General features: G+C 43.1%; 1 protein-coding gene across 1 annotated transcript in view; it reads right to left on the bottom strand.

Moving 5' to 3' along the window:
* LOC106815067 (beta-1,3-N-acetylglucosaminyltransferase lunatic fringe-like) overlaps nt 1–5,436 on the bottom strand; it is a 31,291-nt gene extending 25,855 nt beyond the window's left edge. Inside the window, exon 1 of the mRNA XM_014819491.1 lies at nt 4,847–5,436. Within this exon, the coding sequence (XP_014674977.1) occupies nt 4,847–5,323 (477 nt within the window). The 5' untranslated portion in view covers nt 5,324–5,436. The remainder of the gene's footprint in view (nt 1–4,846) is intronic.
* Between the last annotated feature and the right edge of the window lie 6,761 nt (nt 5,437–12,197).

Genomic DNA, 12,197 nt, shown 5'->3' on the forward strand with positions numbered 1-12,197 from the left:
ACACAACGTGTCAATCCTCGGCGTGCCTCGGCATCATGGCCGCATCACGTCGAGAAACACCACATAACGGAAATCTGCCAGCATTTCTGGCGTAACGCACTGGCAAGTCTACGTTTATTTCCTTTACACCCATGCTATAGTAGAATGCATTGTGCATTTCGATACTTTTAAAGTATATTACTTGCTTTTAAATAGTAGTTTTTAGTGTATCCTTTTAAATGTGCTTAGGCCACCCTCAGGGTGATCACTTAACAGTGTGGCAATTTTGGGCATCCTATACCAATAAACGGTGGAATGCATAGACAGAGTTCGTTTTTGTAGTAGTGTAGACAGACGCACGCATATATAATATTTTATATTAATATATATATATGTATATATATAACCGCTAACCTATAACCTAGTCATGTGATAATATTTATAACAATGCGATAAATTATCTACTATTATTGATTATAATTGATACTCAATTTTCGCGTATCAAAATTTGTTCGCACGTCATATAATTAGTACTCGCTCATGCATAGGACTTAGTTATCCTTCAAAAACTATGGCATCCACTGGCAGGGACCAGACTCCACTCTCTCAATCTTACTCAACCCCTCCCCCTTCACAACGAAACACAGGGTTTGAAATGAGGTCGGCCCAACCTTTACCCTACGCCTCACTGCGCGCCTTTATTACTGGCCGTTCCTCTACGCTGCGAAATCTGCCGAACTTGCGACAGATGGTCTTAAAAAAGACATCCTAGTGCAATTGTCGCAAACTCCCGGTTAAAGTGGTGCAATTTCAACATTCAGCGAGCCACGGTAGGGAAGAAGATAATGTTCTTCGTTCCATGCGATTTGGTACGGCGACAAAGACGGACCATAACTACGTGAGGTCCTTCCTCGCTCTAGCCTTTGTGCAACTGCACGCCCACGTTTCCTGCTACCTCGCTGAAGTAATTACCGATTTCTCTCTCTTTAAAGCATCGTAGGTGCGTGTTATCACTGAAAAGTCTCTGTTACTCGTGGTAAGGGACCTGCGTTATTGTAAACACAAAACCCGCGAGGTCAACCGATGAGTTGGTGTGTGAGGGAAAGCAATATATATGCCACATGTTAGACGCTGCAATCGGGCCACACGGGCCTGGGACCGGGCAGGACAGCTCCTGACACGGCTTTGCTGAGTTTGGCGCGAAAGAAAAGGGTGCCCGCTCGATTATATCTGAAGTAGATAATAGGGAGCTATTCCTATTATCTACTTCTGATCATATCATATCTATACTATGCGCACGCGCGTTGGTGGGCATAACAGCAAGCATGTTGAATAAACGCTGTTGAAGTGAAAGTTATCTCTAAGCACGACCAAAAGATCGCGCGTGTTTTACGTGTTGAAGTTCGGAGGTTTTCTAACTCGAGATCTAAAATGACAGAAATCACACACGACAATGGCTCCTCTCTCTCTCTCTCTCGCTCTTTGTCGCTCTCTCTCTCTCTCTCTCTCTCTCTCTCTCTCTCTCTCTCTCTCTCTCTCGCTCTTTGTCGCGCTCTCTCCCTCTCTCTCTCTCTCGCTCTTTGTCGCTCTCTCTCTCTCTCTCTCTCTCTCTCTCTCTCTCTCTCTCTCTCTCTCTCTCTCTCTCGCTCCACCATCTCACCCACCCCACTAAATCTCAATAACTAGCCATTCGACACGGTTAATTAGCAGAGCTAACATATTTTCAAGCGGTAGGGCGTGCGAGAGCCCGAATTACCCTGGTGGGAATCCTTACGTTCTACGACTCTCACAGGGTAGCCGACACCAGCACGGAACTGTAACAGGAGCCGGCATCAAGCCTGGGAAGTAGCGATAGATGAACACATGGCTCGCTACGGCGGCGCGGTACGCCTGGGTGCCTGGAACAACGCCAGTCGAGCACGGCGACCAGCAGAAATCCGCAAGATTTAAAACAAACAGAACCTTGTGGATTATCACTTTGGAATATCACTGCCCAGGTGCCGTGTGAGTGTGGTGGGAAAAAAACGTCCAGCTAGAGTTAAAATTCCCATCTGTTTTTCTTAGTTTGTTTGTTTCACATAAGCACACCGGTCCCTAGTCAATTTGGCGAAATCCCCTGCGTAAAATATTTCAACATGGCAAATACATTTAGTAGATTCATCCCACTCAATATGGCCAGACCATAGTTACTCTAAGTACTACAAGTGGAGGGGAGGAAAAACTGAAACTAGCATATTTAGCATTTTAGATGCTTGAAAATTACCACTAGAAATCCTAAACTTGCTATATGCTTAAGCTAAAGGGCAATGCTATTAGACTCAGCTGAATTAATATAGGCGACAAACGCGATTTCACTTTCCGTAATATTTTTCCTACGGTAAAAAAATCGTAATTTAGCCGTTATTGCTACCACAAGAAAGATATATTAACTGCTCTTAATTGTATACAGCCAGTACAGTCTTAGTCCGCGTGGATTTTGTTTATACTATCCTTCCGCATCTTAGAAAGTGCAGAAACAAAGAATTACTGCTATTGGCGGGAATTCCTAGTGACGTTTTTGCACCAGCCCGTGTAAGCCGAGCTCTGTGAAAATAATACTTAGGCAGAGTTCTCATGCGAAAAAAAGGCCGCTAGTTAATAGAGTCCACAGGGTGTTGTAGTAGCGTAACCCAATGCGGACTCTGATAAAGGAAGCAGATGATGAGAATTTCTATACAGGAGTGAATAATGTAGAGATATTATATCTCTATCTCTATATTATAGATAATAGTAATGCATTCACTACCAGACAGGAATCATGCGATCGACATTACAAAATAAATTCATAATATTTTGATTCATAATTAAAAACAACTATTCTCAGAGACATGCGACTTTTAAGTTTCTCTTAATTAATTAGCAATTAATGAAATTAAAAATGTTTAAACGACCATGAACCTCATAAAAAGCTAGAAATTCTGCGTCACAATAAATACTTTTTGTTTACTATTTAATTGCTATTTCGTGTTTCATGTCGTAGATTGCTAACAACTCCGCTTCTACGCGTCCACACATGATTGCCACCGAGTACATCTTCACCAAAACATTAAGACCGTGATGACCGATTATACACCGTTGGTTACGCGCAAGTGGGGAATGTAAGCCTGGCAGGTTTGCCTAATTAGTAGCTAGTAGCCCTGGCAACAAGAAGAACCAGTCTAAATATCATCGTCGCTCCAGCATCAAGCTGGGACACCAACAATGGAAGTCTAGAATTCCAGCCACGCTGGAACCAAGGGAATGCATGCGCAAGGTGGTATCACAATAGGAGCGACTTGCAATAAACATATACAGCGTCAACGGGGTATATGCGCAGTCATTTACTATGGTGTACATAAGACGTACATAGCTAAGATCACAAAAATGTATCAACTGTGTTACTAAGTAGTACACTTGTCTATTTCATATCGAATTCAGTATGTTTACACGGCAGCTCTATTTAATTATCTATTATTATACTAACCGTTCCTTATCATGCACAATTAAGGCAATACTTGTATTATAATAGGCAATCAGGGCTAGCAAGCAGTATGCCTAGGAACTAGCAGATAATAAGTGTGAACCTCTCGTTCGTATATGTCAGTGTGCATTGAACAAATATTACACATTATCATCGGTTACATATATACTGTGCCAATTAAGTGCGTGTGCACGCACACTTATTATTACGTCTGAACGATACATGTAATCGATGTAGGTCCTATGGTCTATATATATATGCATGCCCCCCCCGGGAATTAAAAAAAAAGAGGCTATATTTGGTGCATTCTGGTGAATTTTGAGGGTCAATTCTGAAGATACCCAAGCCTGTGACCGGTTTCTGGAAACCGGTACAAATCGGTCTAAATGCGCGCCTGAGTTAACTCGCCTCGGCGACAAACTCTACCCGTGTGGCGAGTTTACCCGCCTGGACGTCGGTCAGCTCGGCTCATGGGTCAAGGTGACCGTCCTGGAGATCGGGCAGCTCGACTCACCGGCCAACTCATGTGAGATTGAAAATTGAGATTGATCATATGTGTGACAAAATTATACTATATATATTGGTTGTAAATTTGTTATGTTATTTTATAATCACAGATTTTTTGTAAAATGTACACGTTATTAACGCATTTCTGAAACGATGAGTAATGTGGCAAATAACACAACAAGATTTATTATATATTAGGTACTCGCAAAATATGACGATCTTAATCAATTATTGAACGAATGAATCTGAAGACAATCTTAATATTGACCTTTTAATTACGAGACTGGATGACCAAACATTCTTTAGTAGAGTAGATTCAAGTACATCACATATAAGCTCGTAACAATAATGTAATGAATAAAGTAATGTAATGTAATGTAATGTATTATATTACTGCTAGCTAGCTACTATAGCAATATATTTGTAATCATGTGTAATACCAGTGCAATACGTAATACAATGTTTCTACGGTTCGTATAATATAGTCAACTCGCCTCCGCGGCAAACTGTGGCGAGTTTACCCGCCTGGACGTCGGTCAGCTCGGCTCCTGAGTCGAGGTGACCGTCCTGGAGATCGGGCAGCTCGACTCACCGGCTAACTCATGTGAGATTGAAAATTGAGATTGATCATATGTGTGACAAAATTATACTCTACGCATAATAAAAGGTTATTCCCATAAAAATACCACACACGTTTTGACGTCGGAATGTGTAAAACATCTTAAATGACCGTGAGTCGAGCTCACCGACGTCCAGGCGGTTGACCAGTGCCCGTTTCTACGGCCGTAACTGTAAGATTGTAATAGAAACATGACAGTTTATTACTGCCACAGGAGTATTCTGCGGAGAAGAGTTTCTTACCTGATGCGGCGCTAATCTGAACCAAGTGTCGACGACGATACGAAGACGTGCCTCGTGGTACTTATGCGTTGTCTTCACGGACAGAAAAACGTCGTCTAAGTGTGTAGATGTGCTGCTTTTATTCGTCTGTTCCATCGCGACACGCGCGTCTGCAGTCGTTTCATTTATAGATAACACACGAGAAACATTTTCATGTTTCTTTGCCACTTCTTGTTCGTATTTGTCATCTAATGGCTGCACACCGTCATCAGAGTATAATTTATTCTGCGTTTGCTCCAGTTTGAAGTGGTGGAAAGTCGATGAGAAAGCGCAGTCCGCCGCCGGGCCATTGCATAGGGGTGATGCACCCACAGCGTTTATCCCAATAGGTAGAAGCAAAGTTTGATATAAGGTCGTCCACAGAAACATAGGGAATACGATCAGAGTAATTCCCAGTAAACCATTCGTTACTGAGAGCCTCATTGTGACGATAAGCATGATGTCATATACAAAAACGTTAACGTAAGACTGCAGTACTCGTCCACGACGGTTCGACACAACAAGTCGGTAGCGTGCCTGCCTACAAACTGCTCCTGCTACGCCGTGCACCAACAACTTAGCCACCGGGTCAGAAATCCACAACAGTGGCGCCACCATCGCAAAAGCGCAAACGATAGAACGCGGAAATGGCTGGTACATCGGCGATTTTTGCATTACGGGGTGTCTAGTGGCTCCGCCTCGTGTCTACATCTGCTAGAACTGATTATGGTGGTGAATAACAACAGTGGTTGCTCTGATATCAGTGAGAACTTTATAATTAAGAAAGTTCTATTCGCAACGATCTTTAGAAAAATTAAATTACACTTAAGAACTACTCGCGAAAGCACATATTCGCTCGTTACGCTGATGAGACTACGATGATTTCTCTAAATCCCGGCCCGATTCATAGTATATCTCTTAGTAAAATATTGACTTGATACGAAGACAATAATACAAGGATCCTGTTACTAACATAACATTTTCTGTCCCGGTATTTTCATTTCTATATAAAACACTTTATACACATCTTTTAATAAATTGTTTTTCTCTTCAAATTAAGGCTAATATAATATACGGAACCCGCTTAATACGATTTTTTTTTCTTTGGCCTGTCAGTTTCGTACTAACGGGGTGCGACTGTAGTAATGAATAGTAGTAATTGAATGAAGAGTTTAGGCTTTGCAGTAATTGTATCTATTTGTGAACAATTTAACGCTACTAAAGTTCTTAATTATACATATAAACCTATATAAAATACCTTGTACACACCTTGTAATCCATTATTTTTTCTTTGTTAATTTGGGGCTAATGTTGAAGTGGTTAATACGAAACCCGCTTAATACAATTATTTTTCTTTGGTCCGTCAGTTTTCCACTAACGGGGGTTGACTGTAGTAATGATTCTTGGAAAAATGTAGGCAAACGCTTCGCAGTAATGGTTTATATCCTCCGCACGTAATGTAGCGGAACGTATTGTTTTCGCGCCGTTTGTTTGTTTGCATGTGTGTGTGTGTGTGTGTGTGTGTGTGTGTGTGTGTGTGTGTGTGTGCGTGTGCGTGTGCGTGGTGTGTGCGTGGGTGCCGTGTGTCTGTCTGTCTGTCTGCTCGATATTATTTCCAACCGCTAGACGTTAGAACTATCACATTGGTCAGTGGTGCATTGGACCTTAGGGGCGGCTGGAACCGCGTATTGATTTTGAGTGACTTATTCACCGAGAATATATGCCGACTTAGAATGCAGGAGGGGCGGTTTGGAATGAAGAGAACAAGGTCAAGGTTAATGGTTCGACATATTGATGAATGGATTAGATAGATGGAATAGATAGATATACTAGGATAGATAGAGTAGATAGATAGATAGAAGATAGATAGATAGAATATATAGATAGATAGATAGGATAGATAGATAGATAGATAGATAGATATGATTTTGGGGGGCGGTAGGGATAGATGTAAACGCGAATCCACGATAGATAGATAAGATAGATAGATATCGATAGATAAGATAGATAGATAGATAGATAAGATAAGATAAGGATAGACTAGATAGATAGATAGATAGATAGATAGAAAAATATGATGAGATATGGGCGCTGAGTGGCGGAGGTGCAGCGTGGGGGAGGACTTGATTCCACAGCCAGCGCGTGTGCCTTGGCGAATCCACTGCAAGGTTACGTGAGCTACTGTTATGCCGCTTCATTAGCCTGTGGTTGCGTGTTTTTTGTAAGTGGTACAGCCAGCGCGCACTACGCAGAAGTGAACTGGGCATCGTGCATGTTTTCCAGGGAGATTTTCCATTTAGATTTTTAAATATGTTTTTTAAACATTTAACCAAACAATAACAAAAAGCAAAGTGTTAGAATCGAGACGCTGATGCGGTAGGAATGTAAGCATGAAACATTTCAGTGGCCGAGATTCCGTATAACAGCGCCTAGAAGTTATGCGGATACAACAGAACGCCAACTAACTCAATTACTTCTATAGATATATTCTTGGATTCACCTTCGGATCACTAAGTGGTCGCGTGATCGCTGATTTGGTTATTTCGGTAGCCGAATGTTTTCGTTGGGCCTTGTTGAAAGATTTGGGAGTACTGGTGTCTACGGTCCGCTTTTTATGTTCTTTAAGGGCGGGTTTCAATTTGCGGCCGGTTTCTCCAATATAACTTTTTTCACACATTGCACAGGGTATCTTGTAGACACAGTCTGTAATGTTGTGTGTATCTGTTCTGTTCTTCGGGTGAACTAAATTCCTTTTTAATGTCTCAAAGCGGTTCTAACCGTTTGTTTGGCATCACAAAGTACTGGCGATATTATGCGTGACGTGTCTTGTTATGGTATAGTATGGTATAGTATGGTATGTATGGTATTCTTGGTATGGTAAGTCTATGTATAGGTGGGGGCGGAGTGACGTCACTTCCCCTTAAGGGCCGGACACACTAGGCGATTAAATCGGGCGATTAATCGTGGGGCGATAAATGCCCTGAATGCGCCTAGTTGATCCACTCAATCAGCCGCGGAATTTTCATCGCCCGATTTATCGCATAGATGCAATAACGATTTTGATATTAATCGGGCGATGTTTTCGTCGCCCGATTTTGTCGTCCGAATTTCATCGCCTAGTGTGTCCGGGGGCCGAGCGATAAGCATCGCCGCGATTGAGCAATTCATCAGCCAATCAGAGTTTGTTGCAATATACTGACGTAATAGTATGTCATTTCATGGTATAGGATGGCACGCACGCAACGCACCGTCTACGGTGCACATTGCACGCACAATCACTCATGCACAGTGCCGTGTACGTGCCGCAGCACGCACGCACGCATGCACGCACGTGGTTACGTGCAAACGCCCGCAACGGGGCGCGCACGTTACGTGCACATGGCATGCACGCAGTGCACGGGCAACGTGTACTGCACACACACGCATGCGTAACGGAACGCACGCACAGGGGGGGCATGCACACACGTGTACCTCACACGCTGCCGGCTGACACACACCGCACGCGACGCACAAGCACGAACGTGTACCTGCATACGACGACGGCAGGCACGTACGCACGCACGCATGACGCAGGATGAAAGTGCAAACGCAGCGCAGGCAAGCGTACGCACGCACAGCGATGGCACGGACAGGTGAAACGTGCACACGCAGGCACGGCACACACGGCACGCAGCACGCACGTGTAACGTTCACAGCGCACCAGCTGCGACAGCACAGCGCGACCTCGTTCGCGTCGCAACGCAACGCGATGTACGCAGCGTGTAAGTGACACGCCGCACGCAGCGCACGAACGACACGGTACGTACACACGCACGCCACGCACAGACGCACACAGTGTACTTGCACCGTACGCACGCACGCACGCGCGCAAGCGTGTACGTACACAAGCGGCACGGTACGGTGCAGCGACGCACGGTGTACGTGCACGAGCAGCACATGCCCAGTTCGAGGGGCAAGGCGGACAGATGCAGCTGGTCGGGTACGCAGGCACTGGTCACTACTGCCGTCGACGCACGTAGTACGTGGGAGAGGCCACGGCGACCAGCCTCGACCGTATAAGGTGCAAGACAGGCACACACGGCACGCAGCAAGTAGAGGAGAGAATACGCACGCAACGCAGCACACGCCACGCATGCGGACACGGCAAGTTTTACATAACACACGGTCACCGCACGGTTGCGACATGAATCACGGAGGTGTAGGCAGACACGATATGGCCACGCGCGTCTACGTGCACATGCATGCGCGACTTATTCACCGGCGATTTTGTCGCCGCGGATTTAATGCGCGCTAGTGTGTAAAGGCCGAGGTTAGTAACCCGTTCGATGACCCTAGAACGATGAAACGCCATATCCGAGTCGCTGCTGCGGTACGTACCTGCTGGTCCACTGTCTTCGATGTCAACGTCGACCGCCGACAAACGCCCGTTGGTGACTCACTCAGTCTGGAGGTGGACAGCTATATGTAGGTAGAATATTACAATCTTTGGNCTAATACATATTTGTGAATGCGCCTCTGTTTGTCTGTTCTCGATGCAAATCAATACGGAGCACTCTAGAAATGTCTCCGAGGTCATCTAAACCAAAAAACAACAAAAAAACGGAAAATATACTGGCCCCTGCAGCAGCAGCCAAACACATGTACATTAGCATAGCGGGTCTACCTGCTCTGTGGCATTGCTCCTCCACACGTTAGACGAATGGCTTCATCCTAAGTAGAGAAACTTAATCAAGAAAATCACCCTCGCCACCCGCTCTTCCATTATGAAACAGTACAGAAGATACTAAAGTCCAGGCACAGTTTCATCCACGCGGTTCAACCCCTGGATGGCAACCTCCAAAACTACAGGCTCGCCCAACGGGCAAATCATCTTCAGGCAAGCCAACATAAGCTTTCACTCAGACCCCAGGAATCCCTCCCACCCGGAGCCAACGAGGTATGGCCGACGTGGTTATGCCTAAATCGCGTCAGGACAGGGTTTGGTCGATGCAGGGCACTCATGCAGAAATAGGGATACACTGAAGATGGCCCAACCGAATGCGACTCCGGAGAGGACCAGACTATGGGAAATCTCCTGAAATGCCCCCTATTACCAGAGCCCTGTAGCCCTGGAGACCTTGAGGCTTTCAACCATGCACCGTGCCAAGTCCTGGGTGCTGCAGTGGCTAGGCCGAGTGTAGTGCAGTAACCCGAGAAGACGAAGAAGAAAAAGAAGAAGAAGAAGAAGAAGAAGAAGAAGAAGAAGAAGAAGAAGAAGAAGAAGAAGAAGAAGAAGAAAAAGCATAGCGGGGAACCGAGGGTGTGATGCTATGAGAAAATTGAATACTCTAGATTGGATTTTACCAAGCACACATGCTGTGGACCCGCCCGGCTCCACTTTGAACGTATAAGAACGGCCGAAGAAAATTCTCTTGGCCGTCAACGGTGATCAACGAACGAGCGACATCTACCTGTACAATAATGTAGGCATAGCAGGGAACACAGAGCGTGATGCTGCGAGCAAAGAGAATATTATAGATAGGATTCTACCAAGCACACGTACTGCCGGCCCGCCTCTCGGGCCGTCGGTTCCTAGATCATTAAAATGGTCGCGATGCATGTGTTGTGTATTTTATTGCGTTAAAATTTCTTTTTACACATTCTGATAGATTACCGCTGCGGGCAGAGTTTGCCATCATTACCTTGAGCGATTATCTCTCGTCTCCGTATTCCATTTACGGTTGTGAATTTTATCCTGCAGATGGCAGCACTTAACTGGAACGAGTATTCAACCACAGTTCTTTACGATCTTTATGATCTTAATATATTATTTATGTATTATGCCCATGTAAATGTAGCATTTTATCGTTTAAACGATTTTGCCCTGTATTTTTCGAGTCCATCTTCCCATCAAGCAGGAGCCTTATAAATATCGCAAGAACTATTATTGAGTTCTGGAAACAAGTATAATTCTTTCCTAATACTCAAGGGTTATTCGCGTATATTCTAAATAAATAAATAAATAAATAAATAAATAAATAAATATATACATATATGATAAAGCTATAAACATCTATATGTCATTTATAGTATTCATCAATTATTTATCTTCTCCCACAACTAAAGAGGGGTAAAAATATCATTGATCTCGAGTATTTAATTAATCGTAACTATTAAAAAGTAATAAACTAGAAATAATTTTAAGAGAGATTCTTACTATTGATTACAGATGCAAAATGAATCCATGTACTGATTTTAGTGTTGTTGTTCTGCGACCAACCACGGATGTCTGCACATTAGTAAAACTAAAACAATCAGTGGTTGATTTTGAAATGCATGCCAGATCTTTCAGATCGATCAAATTTCGCCTTTATATATTATATATATAAATTATTAAAATTATTATAAATTATTATTTTAATATATAAATTATTATATATTATATATATTTATATTTTATATATATCGTTGTGTAGCTATAGTTGTTTGCACCACTATTATGTATTATAGCATATGCAATTAGTCTAGTAAATGGCTATGACTCCACGAGGAATTCTGTATTATATCAATATTTAGGTATTTTTTATATTATTTTTATTATTAATCATATTAAACAAATCACTTATATTCATGCAGTATTTCCTGTATCCACCTATCAAAGAGTATTGTTAGTCCTAGATACGATATAGTAGCTCTGGTAATCAGGTCTATGTTATCGATCGTATCTATGGCAGTTCATCCTGAGTTGGAGATGGGCCGTAAAGGATAGTGTGGTGCGCTGGTCCCTGTATGGGAATGCTGGCAGGACTCGGATGCCTATGTTTTCTTGCAGATCTGAGATTCTGGATTTAGGATGCAGTGTATCGTCATGAACCTAAAATGGGCAGAGCAAAGTCAGATGTAAAACGAGGCGAATCAGAGTGAAAATAATGCAAAACTGTTACCGTGTACAAACAGCACATGCAGCTGAGTAATTCTTTTGTACGCATTCTTAATGGTAACCAATCATTATTGAGGGTGTTGGCATTGGGTTGGCATTGGGTCGAAATGCTATGCTAGGGTTACCAACATAAAGTATCATAATAGAATTATCAAAATATAGTTTCTAACATGAATATTTTTGCACGCGTACTTTCATAAGTATCAGTTATTTGCAAACCAGGGCCGTTGTGCATTGATTGTTGCCATGTTTTGGTTCATACTAAACCTTTTATCTGATGCCTATCAATTATACAAATACAATTAACATGGAGCCACCTACGAAAAAACATAATTAAAGAAGTATTTTTTTTAATTAGCACCACACACACACACACACACACACACACACACACACACACACACACATACACAC

Source organism: Priapulus caudatus, unplaced genomic scaffold (genome assembly GCF_000485595.1).
Source record: "Priapulus caudatus unplaced genomic scaffold, Priapulus_caudatus-5.0.1 Scaffold1035, whole genome shotgun sequence".
Classification (NCBI taxonomy): Eukaryota; Metazoa; Priapulida; class Priapulimorpha; order Priapulimorphida; family Priapulidae; genus Priapulus; species Priapulus caudatus.